The sequence below is a fragment of the Melospiza georgiana genome, chromosome 1 (genome assembly GCF_028018845.1).
Source record: "Melospiza georgiana isolate bMelGeo1 chromosome 1, bMelGeo1.pri, whole genome shotgun sequence".
Lineage (NCBI taxonomy): Eukaryota > Metazoa > Chordata > Aves > Passeriformes > Passerellidae > Melospiza > Melospiza georgiana.
Genome location: NC_080430.1, coordinates 81,198,393 through 81,222,206, shown reverse-complemented (window position 1 = coordinate 81,222,206; position 23,814 = coordinate 81,198,393). Strand labels below are relative to the sequence as shown.

At 39.0% G+C, this 23,814-nt stretch overlaps 1 protein-coding gene across 2 annotated transcripts in view; it reads left to right on the top strand.

Annotated features, from left to right (window-relative positions):
• The window catches only part of TRIO (trio Rho guanine nucleotide exchange factor), a 245,234-nt gene that overhangs the window by 125,512 nt on the left and 95,908 nt on the right, over positions 1 to 23,814 (top strand). For both annotated transcript variants that reach the window (XM_058036549.1, XM_058036559.1), the window contains exons 14-21: positions 4,154 to 4,349; positions 4,909 to 5,075; positions 11,959 to 12,078; positions 13,490 to 13,681; positions 14,154 to 14,303; positions 15,792 to 15,906; positions 20,270 to 20,385; positions 23,622 to 23,744. In XM_058036549.1, coding sequence (XP_057892532.1) covers positions 4,154 to 4,349; positions 4,909 to 5,075; positions 11,959 to 12,078; positions 13,490 to 13,681; positions 14,154 to 14,303; positions 15,792 to 15,906; positions 20,270 to 20,385; positions 23,622 to 23,744 — 1,179 coding nt within the window. The remainder of the gene's footprint in view (positions 1 to 4,153; positions 4,350 to 4,908; positions 5,076 to 11,958; positions 12,079 to 13,489; positions 13,682 to 14,153; positions 14,304 to 15,791; positions 15,907 to 20,269; positions 20,386 to 23,621; positions 23,745 to 23,814) is intronic.

Sequence of the window (23,814 nt, the reverse complement as noted above, 5' to 3'; positions counted from 1 at the left end):
ACTGCAGGGTTATAGCCATGCAGCTGTTCTTCTGGGGACAGTGGTGATATTTGCAGGTAGGGTTAATTCCCTTCTTATCCTTACTCTTGCCTTATAATTTGCTGATAAAATACTTTGTTTCTTTGCTGGTAAAATACTTGGTTTCTTTTGTCCTACAACTTTTCAGATACTCATGCTCTTCTGAAATGGGTATAACTGCAGTGCTGCCTCTATTTTGCCCCTTGCTCTTGGCATATAAAATTGACCTTCTCTATCTTCAGCATGATTTTTAGTGCTATTGTTGGTGAACTGTTTGAAGGACTCCTTTGTAAATGCCTGTATTAACTAAAGGCAAGAATGAGCAAAATAATGTAGGTGAAGATTCCCTTGCTAGTGTGATTAGAAGCATGAGGAAGGTGTGTGTGAAGCCAGTGGGATGGTAGCACTGCTGGCAAGTACACATTCTGAAATGTGTTTGTCTCATCTGTGTCTGCGCATTTTTGCCTGTCTGTAACTTACACGCCAGGGCTCTACACAGAGCATACCACACACTTTTCAGCTTACAGCTTTATCTCAATTCTATTTTTGGACCATACTTACAAGATGCCTGTTAAATCACACTGCTGAAAAGATGAGGATGTAAAATGCTGGGGTATCACAGAGACCTAACTCCTTTCCCCTTCCCATTTTCCCTTTTTTTTTTTTTTTTTTTCTTCTAAGCACAGTATTTACTGGGTCTTGATGAGCACTCAGTTGGTACCATGAATGACTTCTGAGAAGAGACCTGTGATTCTTTATTTCTTTCCCACTCAGTGTGAAAGCATCCCTTCCATATTATACCCTGCTTTGTTTCCTGTCAGTGTTTCCTTTACATTTAATAGAATGTAGTGATGTCAGGCAGCTCAGAATCTGCACCAGGAACTTCTTGAACACATGCTATGGTAAATTGTTAGTCTGTGTTTATGCTGGATTGTCCATTTCCTGAGAGCAATATGAATTTGTGATTCAGTTACTTTAGAATTCTATTAGTCATTTGTTCTGTTTGTTTAATGCTGATTGCCTTGACAAAACTTTACAAGCAAAATGGGATCCTGCTTGCTTTGAAGGTGTTGTATGTAAAGCAAAACTTTAGAGGAAGCACTGAAGAGTGTGGGCAGAGAGGAATTAGTGAGTGCTATTTCTGTATTAACTCTGCCTTCAGATTTGCACCATGGGTGCAACGGCTGAAATAGACCACCTTGCACCACCTAATTACTGCTGATAAAACATGAGGATTACTGCCCTTGTTAGGAAACCTCTCTGTGATGGTCATTGACTACTTAGCTTTTGAATCAGTGTGGAAACATGCTGGCATTATTTATTTGAATTGTGGGCATCCTGATCTTTTGAAGGGGAAAGGATATTTCTTGTTGAGAGTGTGTCAAACTGCTTTAAACAGTATGTGTGCCATGATCCTAAGCATGGGGTTGGTTGTATGAAATAGCATGGGAAAAGCTATAATTCTTACTGGCTGTTTGTGGCTGTTCTTTGGAGGCATTATCAGTGAAACCTCTTGGCTAAGGCAACACACAGTTTTGACCCCTTGAAACTAGTTGTTTTTCCTATCAAGTAAAGGCAATCTTAGGAGCTGGTGGCTACAATCTTTCATGATTATAACAATACTGACACAGCCACAGCAGTGCCATATTGTGAGCTTGCTGTGTTTTTTACTTTATTCCCAGTAAAATACACATTTATTTACCTAAATTCCCAGTAAAAGAGATAAAGTTTGTCATCTGTTCTGAAGGGAGATATACTGGCTTTCCTTTTAAAACAATGTTATAAATGTGCCATGTTGAATCTTAATCATTTGTGTGATAGTGTTTAGAAAGATGGTGTTTTAATAGTGGATTTTTGCAACCTTTTTTAGTGCTCAGATTTCTGTTTGACGGAGTCCAACTACAGATGTTTCTTCAGGGTAACTTTTAAATGTTGTTAACTGACCTGGATGAAAATAAGATGGTAAATCTGTTTTCTTAGAACATTCCTAGTGCAGTGAATGAAGAATCAAACATTAGGTGACCTCCACTGCTTTTAATAATAAATGAACACAGAGTTTCAGAGAGAAGCTGGGAAGAGCAGAGCAGAGATGCACAGGAGCAGAAAAGTGAGGTAGCTGAAAGTAAGCAATTTCTCTGGCTGGACTGTCAGGAAAACCTGAAGTTTCTTTAAAATTTCAGATCAATTAAAAGAAAGTAAAGAGTAGAAGAGGGTGATGAGACATGTTGGGCATGGGCCAAGTAAAAAGAAAATGAAGGGAACTTGTTAAGGATTTTGTGTGACGGGAAGCCTGTTTTTGTGTGTTTAGAGGGAAAGCCACTCACAGTGCTTAGGGACTCTGTGATGCTTAGAGCACATAGAAGATAAAAGGAGCTTCAAGCAATGGCTAAACGCCTTGTCCTGTCTATCTTCCTGAATACTTTGGTCATCAGCTTTTCTGTTTTCAGTGTTACCCCTGACACTTGAATTTCTGCATGTTTTCACTTCAGCAGAGGTAGCTGAGCAGGTTTAGGGATTGCAGATAGCTACCTTAATTGTTTGGTATCTCCCATCATGACATGATGTAAAACTCAAATACTTAGTGATTCAAGTGGAAATTTTTTGCAGAACACCTTTAAAACAGGAAGCAACTCACTGATGCCACAATTTTAATATTAATTGCTTGATGTGTCCATTTTTTTATGGCATCATGTGAGCGGAATGGAAAAAAACCTTCGTGAGAGATTGTAGCAAACTACAGAAACTTTATACAAATGATTTAACTTTTCTAATCTCCCCAGTTCTGCTTTTGTTTTTCCTAGAAGGCCAATTTTACTGGAATTTCTCATCATTTAACTGTCTCTCTAACTTTGGAGCTATTACAGCCACTTGAAAAGGGGTAGGGGCATCTTTCATTTGCTGACAACAAATGACTTTGGTTAAGTATTTTTGCACTTAGATACTTGATTGCTAATGCCCATTAAGTCAGGTCCTCTTTTTGTTGTGTCTTGCTGCATAAATAGGTACTTTTCTTATCATTTAGCACCATTCACATAAGTTTGCCCTACTCCTGAAATTGTAAAACACTGGAACTAAGCCATACTTGTTTTTTGATACCTATAATTTTGCTTTCCCAATGAACTGCAGTAGTTGATGCTAAAATTGTGCTGAAAATTTTGGAAAAAAATTGATTATTGGCTTGAGGGATTAATGTGTTAGACTTTTCAGAAGTAACTGATGCATCAAATTGTACGAACTCAGCCCACTTTTATAATGAGGATTGCAAGCACTAAATGTTAGCCTTAAAACCAGTTTTTTACCCTAATTAAAAGGAATATTTTATATTTCAGATAGGCTTTGCAGTATGATTTGGAAAATACACTTATGTGGACAGACAAGGAGAATTTACTGTTGTGATGCATGTGTTAAAGAAACCCAAATTTTTTTAGCTACACTTCTTAGGACATCCTGCAGTGAAGAATAAAATCCAGAATTAAAATGTGAAAACTGAACTGTAGCTGAAGAATATCAGATTCTGATATTTAGTTCTGACGTTGCAGTAATGTTGTAATAAAGCATGCTTTTTGTTTTTGCTGGATTCACTGAGTACCCAGCCTTTTGTGGTGCTTCTCAGTTGCCTGGCAGAGCTCAAAGGTGCATGTGGCCTGATGCTTCCTGCCACAGAAAGGTAGAGCTGGCTTTCTTGGAAAAGGGCTCAAGATTGGCATAATTGTAAGATCAGCTGGCTGTTGATGTGTGAATTATTACTTGATGCATTCTGAAGAATTAAAAAGGTGTTTCAGATCCACATTTTCCTGTAAGAGGGGAGATAAAAACTTGTTAACTTTATTTGTTTCACAAGTGAAGCGTTGATGGAATACCTTCAATAAGGCAGAGGCACGTACCCATACTGTTGCATGCACAGGTTGAAAAGCTGTAGCGGTTCTCATAGAGGTTCTTTTGGATTGTTTGCCAAAGTCTAAAATCCATGCTAAGATAGCCTGTGTCTGAACTATGTCTAATTTGATCATCGATGTCAATCAACAATAAACATCCTGAGTTCCCTACCTCAATCATCAGTGCAACATTGGAAACACAAGCTGTTTTCTGTTGTGTAATGGATAATTGAACATGGTCTCCCTCCTTTTTCCGCCAGATTATTTCAGACCTTGAGTCTTGGAATGATGAGCTCTCTCAGCAGATGAATGACTTTGACACTGAAGATCTTACAATAGCAGAACAGAGGCTCCAGCATCATGCAGACAAAGCCCTGACCATGAATAACTTGACCTTTGATGTCATCCACCAAGGGCAGGATCTGCTGCAGTATGTCAATGAAGTGCAGGCATCTGGTAAGATGGCTCCTTTGTGCTATTCCAGGCTTTCTAAGAATCATCCAGTTGTCTCTCCACGGGATGTGTGAAAATAACACGGATGCTGGTTAACTGTAAACTGGGGACATGTGGACTCCTTTATGCTCAAATCATTCAGTGGTGTCCATAAGAACATACTGGCACATAAGAGTTGGTAGCACTTGAAGGTGTTTAGTTTTTAGAGAAAGGGATTTCACTCAGAATGTCTGTAAAATTAGAGTAAATAAGGAAATGTTAGTTTTATAGGTAGTCAGATCAATGCAATCAAGCAAAGATTGTCAGCTTTCAAGTAATGTCTTCCTTTTTCCTTATGCCCCTTCATTTGATATTTTTCACTGTATATGATTGCACGGGATAAGTATCAGACTTTAAAAACACCCCCATGTTGCACTTCTTAAGAGTGCAAACCCCTATATTCATGTAAGTAAATCCTCCAAAGAATTAGGCTGAACTTGGAGAAGGAGCTAGGAAATGAGGTGTGGAGCAGTTTGTCTCGGAAGCTGTGTGAGTGATTCCTGTCCGACCATCCCCGCTGCAGGTGTGGAGCTGCTGTGCGACAGGGACGTGGACATGGCCACGCGCGTGCAGGACCTGCTGGAGTTCCTGCACGAGAAGCAGCAGGAGCTGGACGTGGCGGCCGAGCAGCACCGCAAGCACCTGGAGCAGTGCGTGCAGCTGCGGCACCTGCAGGCTGAGGTCAAACAGGTACGGCCACCCCGGCAGCCGTGCCCTCCTGGAGAGCTCTGCTCCCAAAAACGCGCGTGGGAAACGCCTCCTGCTGCATCAGGTCTTTCGTTGGGAGCAGGGGAGGCCTTTGGTCACTTGAGAAACTTCAGCTTCTCTTAACATTAAGTGAATTTTTTTACCTTGCATCATCGCTTGATCTTGCTGTGTGGATCTAGAGCAGAAGTCCTATGGGATTAGCTGAGAGAGCTAGGGATGCTTAGCCTGGAATAAAGGAATCTCAGGGGGGACCTTATCACTCCTGCAACTACCTGATAGGAGGGTGTATCAAAGTAGGAGTTGGATTCTTTACCCAGATAATAGGATAGGGCAAGAAGATAAGTCCTCAAGTTGTGCCAGAGGAGATTTAGATTAGATATTAGAGAAAATTTCCCCACTAAAGGGGTTTTTAAGCACTGGAACAGGATTGGAGGCACCATTCCTGAAGATATTTAAAAGACATGTAGATGAGACACTGAGACACATGCTTTAGTGGTGGGCTTGGCAGTGCTAGGTTAACGGACTTGATGGTTGTAGAGGTTTTTTCCAACCCAAGTTATTCTGATATTCTGTAGATACAAGTCAAGTATTTGAAGTATAGAGTGATTTGAGCTAAAGTTAAACCCATGCTCTTACCATCTGTATGGTGATGAACAACAATGCTCAAAGGCCCTGCACACTGACTTCCGGGTCTATTATTTGAAACACCTACAAATAGTAATAAAATAATAAAGAAGAAAAACAGCTTTGCTTCTCCTGGCGATAAATTAGCAAGTTTTGAGGTCTTCATCTGATACACACATAACCCTTGGATGATTTGAGATGTGGGTAAAGCCACTGAAGTAGGTGAGAGTTTAAAAAAGAAACAAGACAATAGAAAAGGTAAGAGTTTTTTATCTTGCTCACACTTGGCAGCATCACAGAAGTTTGCTATAGTCTGTTGTGTTACTGTGGCCCATAATGAGACTGAATGACAACTCTCAAATTGCAAAGTAATATGAAAGGGGTCCTGCTAGGACTAGAAGTGAATAGAAGGTTCCCAAAGTGTTTTCAGGCAGTGGTTGGTTGCTCTACATTAGCAGATGTAAAGTTTCTGTGTGGTCTTGAATTAAAGGAATGCAAAAACCTGGTAGTTGACTGCTGTCAGTGCAATATAGACATCAGTCAAGTACTTGATGTTCTATTTCAAGGCTTTGCATACTCTACTGAGCTGTGCTGAATCTGCCTTAGCACTTACTCGTCTTGGTAAGTGCAGATTGGAAATTCCTCCTTCCGTGTGAGTAATGGTTGAGATAAAGTTGTTGCAGATCAGGATAGTTTCTGTACTCAGTTGCATTTTATCTTGAAGATGAAGGGGAAGAGCGCACATCTGCAAAGGAAGGAAAAATTAAAAGAAATAATGCCATCTGAGGCACTCTCATCCTTTTATGGTATGTCAGTGTGTTTGGGTGGGATGGGTTAGTAAGAAAAATAAATTGTTAATTTCCATGATACTAAAGTAGTATTCAGTAAAAGAACAGAATATAGCTGTTTGGTAATATTTCCAACTAATATAAATAACTAAATAGTTATTTATATTGCATGCTCTCACAATAAAGTGAGTGCTATGGTCCACTTGCTTTGTTTGTATGCAAGTTAAAGTTACAAAAAACACATGTATTTAAACCTGTGTTTGTTTAAACACATGTGTTTGAAACAAATGTTCGGTATTTTGGCAGAAACGAGAAGATGATGAACATCATGGATTTTAGAGGAATACCTCTCTAAAAAGAAATTTCTAACTTTTTTGAACCACTGCTAGCCCTGACTGAAACTGAAGCTAAAATTTAGATTCTTAAGAAAGTACTGGAAAAGTTTATCTTAAAATAAAGGTATAGGTAGTACATTAACATAGCCAGCTGTCTTTTCTTGGTAGACTGGGATTTGGAAGAAAAAAGCATATTCTATTTTGTATTTCTAGACCACACCTCTATCAAGTGGGATTTTATGATGAATTAAATGCTATAATATGTGTGAACTTTCAGACAATCATACATGAACATGTAGCTGAGAGAAGGTTCGTGTATTACTTTTCCAGATTTTAATGTACAGATTCACCTGCAGTACTTGCCCAGCCTGAGGCCTGAAAATTGAATGGAGCTCAATCTGAATGTTAACACATTGTCTCATAGGATTTCTTTTGAGCCCCTTGGAATGCTTTGAGGATAAAAACTCTTAGTTTTGAGATTACAATTGCCTTTTCAATAAACCACATCTGATTTATTTTTATGTTTATTAAACATGATTAAGGAAGCATGATCTTCTCCTGTCTCTTCTGCCCTAGGAAAAACTATATAGGTTAGCAGGTCACAGTAGGTGCTTTACCTGAGAGTAAAATGAAGTGGTAAACCTCCTCTTCAGTCTGTGTTATTTGTGTTTTGTTGCCTGAAGCAGTGAACACATGATTTTCCCATTCAGTTACTGTGATTTTCTCTTAGATTTATTGTTGATGAGCTGGGTGTAAGCATGTTTATTATGTAGATGGGATACTGTCTCCATAGCAAAAATTCTAACAGTATTTCCATTTAAATTCTTCCTGCCAAAGCAACATTACTGCTCTTTTATTTTCACATACACACACACGCACGCACATGCACACACACACATACATTTATATAAAATACGTTAAAATATGTAGCTTGTCATGTGAAGAGGTTAGACTGGAACACTGCAGGAATTTAGACAAATACTTGCAAAGATTCTCTTCCATACTAGGTAGTAAAACCTTATGCTTAATGAATTTTTATCAAATACACACAGAGAGTGCACAAAAACATTCAGTATTGCTTCTTCCTTAACTCTTGTGCCAGTTCTGCTTTGTGGCATTGAAGTTTTGTATATCAAAACTCAGGACTAGGAGGAAGCAGAAGAGCCAGAAGACAAACAGGTTTAAAGAAAACCTGCAAATAATTTACTTGTCAACTTGATGTGTAATAGGTGCAGAAAGGGCAAAAGCAGATAGCAAATTACAGTGTAGAAAAACCATGGAAGACAGGGGGAAGAGAATGCTGACTGAAATAAAAGAGACAGCTGTATGTGGGGAAAGCAACATGGAAAGGAAAATGTGACCACTTTTTTACAGGGCAGGGACATATGAGTAGGTGGAGGCAGAGTAATATTTATGAGAATGTCTGTCTCATGCAGAACTGCAGCTGCATGTTTGCCAGACAAACCTCCTTTATTAATCACCTAACATACAGCTGTTGGATTACTTACTGCTACAATCACTCCCAACTACTCACTGTGTAGAGTGAATGCTTTGCTGTACATAAAGTCAAAATCCCTACCAAGCTTCAAACCCGATCCAATTGGTTTCAGTATGCTCATTAAGCCTTTTCAGTGCAATGTTTTCTGCTGTTCTGATCATGGTGTATGTTCTTGGATATATGTACAGTGGTGTAGAGATACTTCAGCCCTCAGGAGTACCTTAAGCTGCTTTGTGTTTTCACTGGCAAATCTTTTAGCTTGGTGCTTGAGCTCTGACTATCCCAAAATACTGCTCAGGAAGGGTATCCTGGCACTCCATGTAGTGCCATATGGATATGAAAACATAGCTAAGACAGCAGACTGAAGCAGGTTGTCTTGTGATCATGTTTAGTTACAGTCAAAAATATGTCCAAGAAACTAGTCCTAAATCAAGCATTTATCTACAGATATACCTATCTGACCTTTTCAAGTGCCCCAAGTGACCCAAATTCTGTCTCTTTTCCACACCTTTGCTGATGCTTTTCTAGCCTGTTGAAGGCTGTGAGGGGAAAGATGGGGATTGTGATCCACTCAGACAGGGAGGTGGTGGGAACATGAACATGCCAACAAACCCTGAAGGCAGCACCCCTGGAAGGAGAACAGGCTCTCTATTTCCTAATGCTTATATTTTCCCTTGAGTCACAGCAGAAGGAAAGGGAGAGTACTGCTGGCAAATTTCCTCCTGTGAGTTTCACCAGCTTGTGTACTTGCACCCTGACCTGCACCAAGCAGGAGGACGTCTTTGTGTTTGAAATGGCATGTTCTGTTCTAGCTGTTGCTGCTGTAAATAATGGGATGCCAAGTCAAGAGGAACTTTCAATTGGTGCTGCTTAAGCATTCTCCTTCATTAAAACTCTCTGAAGAGGGCTACATGTATAAGAACCCTAAAAAGGTGTGTTTTGTTATTCCATATTTGGAAGAATTACTTTTTAAGGTAGAAAAGGAACCTAGAATAATTTTCTTAAGACAAAATAAAAATAAAAAAGGAATTTGAAAAAAAAAAATCAACTGCTTCTGTGTTCTTGCAGACAATTTATTTGTCCATGTATAATTTCTATCTGCAGTCTGTTGGACCCATCTGCTTCCCTCAGAAGCTGCTGTTTTTCGTGCTCCTGAGGCTTACCCAGGCCTTCTCCCTGAGTGTTAAAAATCTGCTGGTGTCTTATCAATTTAGGAACTCCCAGTTTCTTTCGTAGTCCCTTTTGTGTGCCCCCAGACTGTGATCTGCAGGTGTCACCTTTGCAGTCGGAGAGGTTGTTCCAAAGCTGGAGCCATCTTCCCCTTGCTTGCAAGGCTGCACTTGACCCAGTGCTTTCTCCCCAGAAGAGCAGAATGTGCACCCAGTTACACATCTGGCATGTCCTCCCTTCTACATTGTAGACTTACTCTTTTCTACAGACTTGCAGAATTTATATAGGAGAATTCAAATACATGCTATCAGGGTGGAAAAAAACCTGTTAGCACTTCATTGTGCTGACAGAAATGGCAAAACCTGCATTAATAATACAACAATGTCACAATCTGGGTAAGTGTAAGTCAGAGGGTGAGATTGTGGTGCAGATTTGAGGGAATGGATGTTGTGTCAGGAAGGCTAGACCTCACTTGCTTCAAGCTGACACATTAGAGTGTACTTGGTATGTAGACCAACACGTGCCTTTCAGGTTGTGAGGAACTATGTTTTAAAGGTTATTTTCTTGGGCTCTGCCCATGTTCCCAGTCTGCAAGTGCAGTCATACCATCCTGATGCATTAGTGCATTAATGCTGTAATTGGTAGTGTCATGTGTGGATCACTAGATGAGAATATTTAGTGTTAAGAACTAAGTGATTTGGTAGTTAATACATTTATTAGCAGTGGTCAAAGGTCTAAATCAATTAGTAGGAAAAAGTTAGAAAAACTGGGGAAGTTCAAATCAACTGGGCCTAAAGAAATTCACTCTGGAATACTAAGAAAGCTGCCATTGTTTCCGAACATCAGGAGATTGGATGAGATTCTGGAGGCCTGAAACTCAACATCTATTTCTCAAAAGTGGAAAAAGACTAGCTGAGGGAGGATTATAGGTCAGCTAGTTTAACACAGTTCCCAGGAAAAATATTGAAACAAGTAGATCATTAAACTTGAACAGGTTCAAAAGGAGAAAAGGCTAACACAGGTCAATTAATAATACCTTTACATTGATAAATTTTGTCAGATTTTTTAATCTGACAAGGCAACCGCTCTTCTGGGAGGGGTGGAAAAGTAGTATCAAAGCTTTTAAAATAGTGCAGCTCAGTCTGTCTGGTCCTAATTTACTATGAGAATGTCATATGAGACTAAATTACCAAGAGTGATAACTTGCTGAAAAAACATATTCAGTAACAAAAGTTATTAAGAAACTCTCAGTGAATTGGAAAACAGATTTAAAAATGAAAAAAAAAATTGTATTTGTCTGTGTTTGATACTACTGGTTCATGTTCTCAGTCAGAAAATCTACATGTTAGCAACTATGCTATTAAATTTGAAGTTAAAAGCAGGAGCAGCTGGAAAAGGGGTTTGAGTTCATCAGAAGATGCTGGATTACAGTTCAGAATTATCTTGATGGGAGAATGGGAGAACTGTGCTTTAAGAAGGATATGAGTTTGAATAGTGAAAAATACAGAGCATGATGTTCTGGAAAGAATAATCAGCTGAATAAATACAGGGGTAATTACTGGCTGGGCAGCAGTTCCATAGAAGAGTTGTACAGATGACAGTGAATAACCTGAATTATGTCCCATTTTACTCACTATTTGAAAAATTATGACCAAGTCATGGTTATCAACTGAAGAGAGCTCATAAAAGAGCAGAGTTCTAGAAAAATAAGGTGACTGACTTCACGTGGGAGAGATTGAAGAGACTGTGGTCAACAAGATAAGAGGAGTCTAAAGGAGGGAATCAGATAATGTTCCTGATAGAGAGAGGTGAGGGAAAAACAAAACTGATGCAAAGAGGGAGAAAATGGGGGTTTTTTTCCTTCTACTTGGTTTTTTTTTGAGAGAGGTTGAAAAAGTTGCATGTTCCTGCTGTTGATAAGGAACATGTAAGGTGCACTCCTGAGGCTTCTGCCCAGCCATGGATTCTTCTGGTTTCACTGAGCACATCAAAGAAGGCACATTCTGAAAAATTAAAGTCTTCAAGCACACTCAATGATCACATTTTCCTCAACATTGCTGTTCAAAATTATATGCATACTTTTTACTAAGCTATAGATCCTCAATTTGCATTGCTGACACTGGCTTTCACGCAACTAGTGCTTGTAACTCATTCCAGCTTTTCAGGTGACAGAGGCAGTATTCAGAAGCACAACCTTCTTCAGAGCATGAACTGAAGCCACAAGCATGTAGTAGTTGACTGCAAGCTGTGAGTTGATAGCTCAGTGAAATTGTACTGAATGTCACTCACTGTGCATACTCTATAAAATTCACTGTAGTATGTAATTAACAAATTATTTAGTTATCACTTCCAGTGCTGATGTGACCCTAAATGTTTTTGCCCCTACAGTGGTGCTTTTTTGCTAGTTGGCAGTGCAATTGCACATTTCACGGTCTTCTCTTTTGTTACAGGTTTTGGGCTGGATTCGAAATGGAGAGTCAATGTTAAATGCTGGGCTCATCACTGCTAGCTCTTTGCAGGAGGCAGAGCAGTTACAGAGGGAGCATGAGCAGTTTCAACATGCAATAGAGGTAAAAGCACCATTTCAGTGACCATGGCCTTGTATTTACAGTTCTCTGTAAATAGTACTCTTGGATTTGTGCTTCAGTATTTGCAGTTTAGGAAAAGCTGTTAAATTCATGGCAAAGAGACAAAAACACTTAACTGAGAAGCTAATATTTGTTCTTATTTATTTTGAAGCTGCAGTTCTAGGTGAACATCTTCTCAGTGCCTTTTTGCATCTTTATAAAGTGGTAGCTGTTAAGAGCAATTTTGCTGAAAATAGTGTTTTCATTTGTTTTTCCGTTCCTAGAACATAACTTGTAATTCTAAATGTAAAATAAATTAAGAATAAATGGACTAGGAAGCAGCAGTTTTGTGCATTCTGAGGTCATCCTTTAATATTTCCATTTTTGTTTGAGAGTAGGTTTCAGTGAAACTTCTGTGTGGTGGTGTGTCAATCCCCCTGCCATGGCTTCAAGCTAAACTTCTCTGATTGGTCATATTGCTGCAAAAAAATAGGCAGGGTTCTTAAGATTGATTGAAGTGCAGTATTATTTGCTTACATGCCCTACTGAGTAACTTAGTGATAATATTAGCAATGTTATGATTGCTTGGGTAGGCTATTTTCAGAAGTACTCTGCCTTGCAGTAACTCTTTAATGTTATTTTCCTGTTTGGTAGAACTTTATGCTTCCGCTCTCTTGATTTTTTTTTTTTAATTAAAGTTTGCACTATATGCCCCCTCATTTTGAGGAGCTTTGGTAACTCTGAAGTATAAAAATTATGAGACCTCTAGGTGTTTGTCAGTTTAAGAATAAATTATCAGGAAGCTTAAAATTCTGTGTTTCCTGGGACATTCTTTACTCAGATATAAAAATACTTCGTAATATTATTATACCCCTGAATACTTCTATATTATTTGGTTTTAGGCATGTATTTCTCTGCACAGAGAAAAACAGATTAAAAAATTTGCTTACAGTCACTAGACAGTTGTCTTTTTTATTGATCTGCATGCCTGCACCTTTCTTTGCTCACTACTGATGTGCAAAAGACTGAAGTTAAAGCTGTAAAGATTGCCAGAATAAGATAGATTTTTGTCATCATCTTTTTTCTCAATGTGGAGGGAAAGAAAATCAAACTGAAATTCATAATTACAACATCAGCATAGATACATCACATGTAGCTTAATGCCAGATAGTTACTATTTGTTAAGAACTGCTGTTTAGTGTTGATTTGATGATAAATCTCTACAGGATTTATTTCCTCTGTATTTGCATAGAGAAGTCACACAGTAACTCGTGTCAGACAGTCATTTTTAGTTGATGGGTGTTTGTGCATGTATAGAAGTGTCATTGACACAGTGGAAATGTGAGCCTCTGAGGTTTTCAAGTAAATGAACTGAAGTGCTCCACTGAACTCGTGACTTCTCACCTCTTGTCAGAAAACACATCAAAGTGCCCTGCAGGTTCAGCAGAAGGCAGAGGCAATGCTGCAGGCTAATCACTACGACATGGACATGATCCGCGAGTGCGCAGAGAAGGTCGCTTCCCACTGGCAGCAGCTGATGCTGAAGATGGAGGATCGTCTCAAGCTTGTGAATGCCTCTGTTGCCTTCTATAAAACTTCTGAACAGGTACAGAAATGCAGAAGGTCTGCCTTGGTCAATTCCTCAGTGTGGCATAAAACAGCATTACTTGAAAAAATGGTTTATGAGGTTTGGTTATATTTACTCATCTGATGGCTAGTTCTGGTTTTTGTGTGGGAGTCAGAGAAAAATCAGTTTCATCTACTTGTCCACAGAAAAGTTTCGGGGGAAGCTGGCAAGGTTGCCTCCTCTGCAGCCATAACTTAAGCCTATCCAGAACTATGCAGTCACAGAGGCAGAGAAAGATGAACAATTTTAGGAACAGCCTCTGAGCCCTTCCACATAAGCAGGCCAGTGCTTGTAAACCTACAGCCAAAGTTTGTTGCCTTAAGTCCCAGTCAAAACGTGTCAGAAGCTAGAGGGTGTATATATAAGGGGTAGATGAGTTTTCTTTTTTTGAGGCCTGAATTTTGATTTTGATTTTTTTGCCTTACTGAATTGGACTGCTTTTTCCTGAAAGGTGTGCAGTGTGCTGGAAAGCCTGGAGCAAGAATATAAGCGAGAAGAAGATTGGTGTGGGGGAGCAGACAAACTGGGCCCCAACTCTGAAACAGATCATGTTACTCCCATGATAAGCAAACACCTGGAGCAGAAGGAAGCGTTTCTGAAGGTAAGGTTGGGGATTTTTTGCGGTCTCCTGTGTCTTGGGAAGCGTGCAGGCAAACAGCTCTTACAGTGCTGACATGGCTGTGGAAAGCAACAGTGCCCATCCCAAACTACAGGTATGTCCCCAACTGCAAAGATGTGGGAAATGGTGTGTTAACTGCTTCTGACAGTGATAAGGAGAATAGTGCCAAGTGCATACAATTGTAGCCAGTTTTATAAATACATTTCCTGTTGAACTTGAGTAGATGTCAGATCTCCCAGTGTGACTGAAGAGGAATTGGAAGTCACTGCTTTGAGCAACTGTCACTCTAGAGAATGCTTAAAGGCTGCTGCTTTGAAAGAGGAGTGAAAGTCACACAGTGCCATTGCTGCCTGTGCATCAGAGCAGCTCTCAGATGTTCTGGGACAACAGAGGAATACAGAAGGAGGAAATGGGTAGACAGGCATCTGGGATTATTGGGTTTTGTGTAATAGTCTTCAGATAAATGAAAGATTTTTGATCCAGCTAATGTCCTAGTGAAGAAGATTATTGATCGTACTGAATTGTGCAGCATGTGCTTGCAGAGCAGTATAACTAACTTTGTGATCAAAGACATTTTCCAGCATGACCATGAAAGACTACTAAGAGAATAAAACTTTTTTGTTAGAGACCTTGTTCTCAGTACGCAGATTACAACACTCCAAAACATATTAACAGAACTCAAAGTATACAACCTAATAGAACCTTCTGCAGCTGGCATGAATTACTAATCTTTGTGTTAAAATGGTATGAGAAATTACTTAGTATCTTTGTTACTGTATCAAACCATTCTACCTTCATCTAACCTTTTACAGTAGCATTCTATAATTTGCATGTTAAAAATGAAGCAGACAACCCATATGTAGTATTTGGTATTTGTTAAGATGAAAATGGCAACTGAGCTGAGTGCTTGCAATATAGTGGCAAGGACTGAAAGCTCTCAAGGCTTTGCCTTCATATTTAAGAGCAGATATTACTATTTTAGCACTTTTGGTTTCACTTCAGCAAAACATTCACTTTTTGTTTAAAGTACTGATGGATGTTTTGGAATATGCAGGTAGTTACACAGCCATGTGCACTGTTTACACAGTAAGCAGCTTCAGGTGGCACCTGGCACATTCAGTAAGCAAACTTCTCTGTGAACTCTGAGTCATGCTGAAAGCCCTAGAGCAGATAATTGCTTTTCAGGTTCCTCAGAAAAGATGAATAGCATTTTATTAATTTATTTTATTTATTTTATTTGTATTTGTTCATCTGCTTTGTTTTTTCTCTGCCAGGTAAGTTGTAACTGCTATTTGGCAGAATATCGGTTCTAATAGTTGGCTTGCCTTGGCTTACTTGTAGAAGAGATTTAACGTGCAATGTTTTCCAAAACTGAAGAGGGTAACAAAAAAGAGAGTTAGGAAGATCTTTAATTTCTTCTGCATGTTTATTTGTGCATCTTCAAACAAAGTTGTACCTCTGACTCTCTAGGCCTGCACACTGGCTCGGAGGAATGCTGATGTCTTCCTGAAATACCTGCACAGGAACAGTGTCAACATGCCAGGGATGGTGACACACATCAAAGCACCTGAACAGCAAGTGAAAAGTAAGGGGCTTCTTGTTCTCTTTCTTCTCACAAGAATGTGATCATCATGTGCTGTGGTGTGTGTGGGGATAGGGTAGTGAAGCCTGCCCAAGTGGAAAGAATTCTGTCAGGCTTAACAGGAAACAAATTGCTTGCACACTTTGAAGGTGCTGACAGTCTTCAAAGTCTGTTATACTCAAATGAAGTTGCTTGGAATTCTTTTATCTGCTACTTACACCTAATCTTCTTTCTATTTGAAACTCAAATGTGTTGCTTTTATTGAGACAATGAAGTAGTAAACTTCCACATGATAGTGTTTGGTCTGAAGCCAAATGGGAGCTGATCAGTGTAAGCTTATTCACTGTGTTGGTGTCAGGCATTCTGCAAGTTCCCTGGGAGTGCCAGTGTGATAAGAGGTTATTGCTTGTACGATGCACTTGAGCTCTTCAGAGAGTTTGAATCAGTGTTGAGGAACTTCATGAAGTATGGGGTAACTTACATCATGTTTTAACTGCATGTGTGGACAGGCAGTAGCTGAGGTGAAGCTGGAAAGAGCTACTACGTGAGGTTTGGGTTTTGCTAAGATTAATAATATGTAGTACGGCTTTAGGGGGTAATAAGCACTCCAGGGAATGGAGAGAGAGAGATCTGTGGGGCTTTGAGGGACAAAAGTACAAAAATGAATAGGGTATGCATAACTGCTGGGTGTGGTAGCAGAACAGAGATCAGTGAGATTCAGAAGTAAATATTGCATTTTAATAATTTAATTGCCAGTCATATTCTGCTCTATGCCTTTTGAAACTGTGACTGAACACTCTGGCCACACTACAGTCTCAACACCAGAGAAGTCTAATTTTTAATTTAATGCTGTTTGCACCTACCCAAAGGGGAGTTATGCATATGATGTAGCCAGACTCAAGAGGAGCGTGGCAATAAGTCCAGAGTAAAAGTTGCAGCAAGAAAAATTCTGAATGGGAGAAAGTTACAGCAAGATGGATTAGAGCAGGTAGCCCAGAGAGGTAGGAGGAACTGTACCCCTAAGAATTTTTAAAACTTAGTTGAACAAGCCCCTGGAAAACTTTAAAGTTAGTGGTGCTTTGAAGAGGAGATTAAAACAGGCGGCCTGCAGAGGTCACTTCCACACCAATTTACTTGATGACTATTGGAAAAGGACATGTTCACTTTAAATGCAAGGGGTAAACAGCTCGTTGTTTTTCCTCTGTCCCCAACATCTCTAGAACTGTACAAAACAAAATCTCAACACAAATGCCAGCAGTATCAATAACTGAAGCTGACATTTGTCACTTAGTTCTTCTTTCAGTAAGAGACAAAGAAAACAGAGCAGAAGAAAGCAGGAAGTTGTAGCTACCACACTTACTGAATATTAGACCTTTTTTTTAAATTCAGTTTTGAAATCTGTATAGGAACAGTCATTCTGAGAAAGGTAAATGTGCTTATATGAGGAAAGAATAGAAAGATCTCTACTAATGGCCTTTAAGAGTAATAATTACATATCAGAACCATTGTGTTATGCATGTTCTGCATACATTTAAAATTCTGGATGAGTAATACATGTTTAGAAAGCAACAAAAAACCAACAAAAATCCCCAGGTAGAAAAAAAATAAGCTGTTCCCTCCATAAACCATGTAATTTATGCTTCTGAGAATTAAACATGAGTTAAGATAGAGCTAGTGGGGACTCCTTCCTGTTAGGTCTCAATGGTATGGTGGTAGCTGACCAAATGATAAAAATGTTCACTCTGTTCTTCCTGTTCAAATATGCATGTCAAGAAAAAAAGAGATCTCCTTTCACCTCTTTTCTAAATTGAGAAAAAAAATTGAGTGTTTATTTTAGTGAAAGAGAGGTTACATATGTTCTAATAGAGCATTACAACTCAGATGTATGCTTGAGACTGGCAGACTGCAATCAGTATATAGTTTATAAATTAATGCCTTAAAAACTTGAGTAAGCTTTGAGTTCCTGCAGAACTGCTGAACATTTTTCAAAAACCTCATTCAGTGGCATACTTAATCCTTATTCCCAGATGCAGATTAAGTTATCTGGAAAACTGATGTCTTAATCTAGGCAAAGTTTAGCTAAGCATATGCTTCATGGGGAACAGGAATTGCAGTGGCACTGAACTCTGAGAGGTGTCCTTATGTCCCTGCACACCAGTGTAAATAGTTTCTGTGATATGCACTTAAGGGTACCCAATCATTTTCTCACTTAGGAAGGAACTGTGGCCTAAAACTGTGCTGTGGCAGGTGGACTGAGTTGGTGACAATTCCTGTAAGCTCAGAGATGAGAGCATCTTCATCTTTGCTTCTGCTGCTAAGGTTGTGTGCATCTGTGTTACCTGTCTGCTGTACAGGCTGCAACTGAGCGTGGTTCAGGAACTTGTCCAGTGGTGCTTATATTTTTAGATAGGTTGATAGAAGGATGCATAGAGACACCTGAGAGCTCTTTGAGCCTGGAGAAGAAGCTGAAAGTTTAGGGAACAATACTAACAAATGTTGGAATCAAAGTAAATAACAGCAACAGGGACTGTGGTTCAGGTGGCTTGAGATACAGAGATGCTTTTCCAAACCTAGCATTAAATATTGATGTTTTATAACTTCCTTAGAGTAGTTTATAGCATATTTTTTCTTCTATTTGCCAGTCCAAGAAGTTAATGGCACTAACACTAACAGTGCCCAGCCAAATATCTCTCACTGCCTTGCCATCTGTATCATGTCCTCACAGAACAAATGCTGTTCCAATTTGCTAAATTCACCTCACTTGCTCTTTGTCAGAATTACTTTGCTTGCGTCACTATCAAGATGTCTCTTTTCGTATGGTGTGTCCAGTTGGGTGTGTTGCATTGTACAATGATAATTGTGTCCCACCCACTCCACCTCCCTGCCTCCTGAAATCTGGCATATACTCTGAGCAAGTGTTTTGGAGGTGACATAAGGCAGAAATTAAACTGAGAAAGCAGGGGAGGCTCACAGCAGATCAGCTCATAGCTTGGCATATGAGGGGAGCCTGACCAGCAAAAAATAAAACCTTGGCCACAGTGACCACATTCCAACCAAAAGCAAATTCTGGGTGATCTCAGCACGCTGTGGCAAGTGGGAATATGGTGCTTGTAAGCAGAAGGATGTTGGCAGTGATGCAGACAGGTTTCATAATCCTCAGGGAGGCTGTGACAAGTGGTTGTGTTTGATCCCAGATCTCTGATGAGGTAGACAAAGATGTATTTCCCCTCAGGCTTCCTGTTATTTGAGCTTCTCTTGTCAAACTGTTTCTTGGAGTTGTTAGCTTTTGGGTTGCAAAGCATGGTGGACTTGCACAATGGGAGAGCAGAATGCAGAGACCATAAGACAGCTAGCATCTGAGAGCCTTCACTTGTAATTATGGATCATGGAAAATAGTCAGCTCTGGGTATAAGTAGAAAAGCAAGTAGTGTTGGTGTAAAAAGACTTTTTTGTGGTCTCTTCTGCTGGAGGTCTCTTTTGGCTCTGTGCAATTGCAACAGAATCACCTGGTAGAGACATTGAGTGTCCCATTCCCCTGTGCTCAGCTTGCCCTCGCAGGTTTGCAGTAGCTACAGAGTCAAGTAGGGCTGCTGCTCCGGAAGCAGCAGTGGGTAAAGTGAGCTTCACAGGAAACTGCTAGTATTTCTTTTTTTGATGGAAAAACCATAAACATGAAAGAAGCAGAATTCAGATAAAGTCTTCTGCATATTGTAAGCACAAGGTCTTTGCTAGGAAGAATTTAAAAGGTTGGACACATGGGATTTGGATGTGAGTTTTCTGATACTCAGCAATAACAAACTGTGGAGTTAATTATTTGATTACCTGGAAGTTGTGTCAAGGTTCAGTGAACATTCATATTTAACAAGTCAGCTTACTTATGCTGCATTTGATCTTGTGGTGACCTGAGGTTGTACATTTGTTCATCTGCATTTAATCACTAAAATACTTCATAGGAGACTAATATATTAAAAATTCCCTTTTTTAACTTCAAAATAATATGTTAAGCATGTTGTGATTACTTTTGCGTGCTTATTCTTTCTGAGGAAACCCCATCAAGTGCCATCTTTATCAGCCTACATTTTCAATCCTGCTATAAGCAGTGGCAGTCCCCTTGTGAAAAATATTTGAGAAGAAAAAACCACGTCAGTAGTAAGTTTTAATTGCATCTCTAGTTTCTTTAACCAGTAGTTCTGTAATTAATGAAAAAGGAACACTCTGTGTTTCATTAGTATCAGGAAGAAAAGCAAAACAAAGACTAACAGAGCAAGTGTATAGTAAATTCTACAATGTAAAGTACTTTTATTCTCCTGATTTTAGTGTGATATTTTAAATTTGATTGTCATAAGCTCTGTTTTCATTTCTTCAGATATCTTGAATGAGCTCTTCCAGAGGGAGAACCGTGTGCTGCATTACTGGACCATGCGTAAAAGGCGTCTTGATCAATGCCAGCAGTATGTGGTGTTTGAAAGAAGTGCCAAACAGGTGAGGGTTTCATATAAAAGTCCTCTTTGGTATGGTCAGGGGTTCACTGTCTTCTCACAGTAACAAATTTGTCATTCACTTCAATATTTCAAATGGTTAAAACATCAGAAGGATTGAAGTAGCAAATTGAATTCTTTGCCTCCCCTTTAATACAGAGCAACTAAATCTGGTGAGGCAGTGTGTCTGTAAGTGTTGTAACTTAAAGGTGATGTTTTGCTTCTACCAGCTTCATCTGGTACTGGCAAATCTAATTTCTGCAAGCTTGTGTTTGACAAATTGTTATGCTTGTTAACTTTTACACACATACCTAATTTGTCTGGGGAAATTACAGGCAGCAGCATTTTTCTCAGATGTTGGAGGAAAAATATCTTATTAAGTTGATTGGCAGTTCTAGAAATCTGACAAGTTGGATAACTCATTAAACAATAATAACTGAATTACTGTGATTTTTCAATTCTTTGTATTTGGTTTCATGGTTTCCTGCATGATAGATACACCTCTTGGTATTTTGTTGAATTTATCAGTCTGAAAAGAACTATTAAGTAACTACCTCACACACACAAAAAATTCCTTTGCTAATCAAGACACATGTCTTAAAAATAAGTAAGGGGTTCAAGGCAGAAGTGGTAAGTGATGGTTTTTTAGTTGTTGGGGTTTTTTTTAACTGATTATAAGACAAAGAAAGGAAGCTATCTGTTCCTGTTCTGCAGAAAATTACACAATGCCCATAGTGTAAAATATAGTCAGATCCTCTTGAAAGGACTCAAAAACCTAATCTTTTTTTTCTTTCTGACAGCTAATTTAGACAAAAGTTTAAATACTGTTGGTCTGGTTTGCTCCCTTGAATGAATTCTCCAGTCTGCCTTTCATGCTTTCACAAAGAAATTAATGCAGAATGCATCTTGGAGTGAATTTGAAGTCTGATACTTCTTTAAAACAACACCACCATCTCTTCCCTACCCCCCTGCCCTCACCTCCCCGCCCTACTTTTGAATAACCTTAATTTAAACCTCTGACAAGCACATGATCTACTTGTTTTTGTATAGAGATTACTAACCAACAGTCAAACACTGGCGATAAAGATCTGTCAGCATTTTCATTGTAAATCCCATTTTTCAGCAATCACCAGTTCAGTTATCAAAAAGCAAAGCGAACCAAACCATATATGGGACTCCACAGTGATCAGCCAAAAAAATGGAAGTGTTGCTGTCTTCATTTAGATGTCTTTCTGGAATTTGGAAGAACCTGTTCCTTGTGCTTTCAGAACTTAATGCCCTTGTGATGGAAAAGATACCATACCAGTTTGCAAGAACAGGGTTAGATTCTCAAATCCTTTCAGAGTTAAGGGCTTACCTGATCCCTAAACTGATTCCTCCAGTTCTTGTAGTGATACCTCAGGTGAAATAGAAACTGATCTAAAGTGTAGGAATTTAGATCATGTCCAACTTTCTATCATGTTGTGCCTCTAAAGAGCTGCCAGCAAGTTACAAAAAGACAACATCATTTTATTCTCATGGCAGGGGGATTGGAACTACACTACTTTTAAGTTCTCTCCCCATCAAAACCATTCTGTGATTTGGGGAAGGGCAGCTTTTTGTTTATCATTCATTCTAGCACTATGTTATAAACCCACTAAAAAAAGGCAGAGAAGTATTAAATGTTGTTGGTAATATGGTAGCCATGCTGTGCCTGTCCATATCAGTCTTCACTTGCAAAGATTGACATTGGAATGACAACATGTGTCATAGAGGTGGTTGGTTGCAATGTTGCTTTTTTGACAGAAGTCCAACAGTTGTTCCATGAGCAACTTTTAAAAGTATAGGCCCCTCTTATCAGGCTTGCACCTGCATCAGTATGTGACTAAGAAAATGGCATCTGGCATTCACATTCGGTGTTGAATTTTGAAGGCTTTCTACTAATTTCAGATTTTGCACCAAGAAGGAAAAACATTTGAAGTGGAAGTAACGGAATCAGCGTTGTTTCATCACAGTTTTGATGAGCTTAAATCATTGGTGAAATTATAATACAGACAGTGCCTTTTCTGATTCAATGTAAGGATATGTGTGTGAAACATACATATCTACTGTCCACCAGGATAAATCTTTTCCTGTTCTTGCTAGTGTGGATAGATAATGCTCATAATTTCAGGTTATCCTTTCAGGGGAAGAGTGAACACCCACCAGCATTTTACTACTTTTTCTCTTGGGTTATTAAATTTTTGCCTTGTGTTCTGTGTATTTACTGAAGATACAGAAGCTACACATGCATTTAGTAATAAGGTGGTTCTAAGCAAGCTGTGTAAAACTCTTTGAACATCTGCTATTGGCTTTTTCAGAGACGAGAAGTTTCTAAGCTCCCATCCCTCTGCCTGCTGCTGTAGGAAGCCTGTATTGAGAGCTGCAGGACAGTTGTCAGTTAGATTTTCACTGTTATGCAGCAGTTGGAGACAGCTCTTGCTTTTTTCAGGAGCCAGAGATTCCTCACGACCACTGAGTTATGCTTAAAAGGGCAGCAGGTAATGTGGGTAAATCATAGATAATTACAAAGATGAGCATTTTTCATAATAGTGAGCAAATGAAGTGTCAGATGTGGAAGGGAAACAATCTTAGTTTGCAGTTCTTTGTTCTTGTTTTTTTTTTCTACTTATACATACATAAATTGCTTTAACTGAGACATCTCACTGTTCCTTCTCTGCTGCAGGTTTTATTTTGAGGAGCACAGACCACACTTTGTGAGGCTGGAATACATGCCAGCAAAAGTGATAGTTAAATCTTACATGCTTGTAAAGCTTAGCCTGTACACTTGGTGGTCTTATGCACATTTTTACATGTTGGAACTTGTATATTTCTGAGCATGGCTGTCCCATGTGGCACCAAAAAAGGGATTTTTTTTTCTTTTTCCTCAGCTGAGGAAAGTATACTATCAAAACTATGAACATAATTAGTTAAAACCTTTAATAGTGAACTGCTGTAGTCCTGCAGTAGTGGACTTCCCTGAAGTGTTCGGATTCATACATAATTTTTAATTCTCAAATCATTGCTTCATAGTCTGTGTGAATTATTTCAGAGTTATGAACTATTTGGTATTGTAGAGGTATTAGATGATTGCTGCAAGTGACAAAGAGTAAAATTCACCTGTGGCCAAACTGTGTGTGTGAAATACTGATTACAGGTTGTTTCTGTTGGCAAAAATATATTTTCTTTTCTCTTACTTTTCTTCATTAATGCTTTATTTAGGCTCTGGAATGGATTCATGACAATGGAGAATTTTATTTATCCACACATACTTCCACTGGTTCCAGTATCCAGCACACTCAAGAGTTGTTAAAAGAACATGAAGAGTTTCAGATCACAGCAAAGGTAAAATAAATTTTTTAATTATCACAAAATACTTAGAGTTGGAAGGAGCCCCTGGAGATAATTAGTCCAA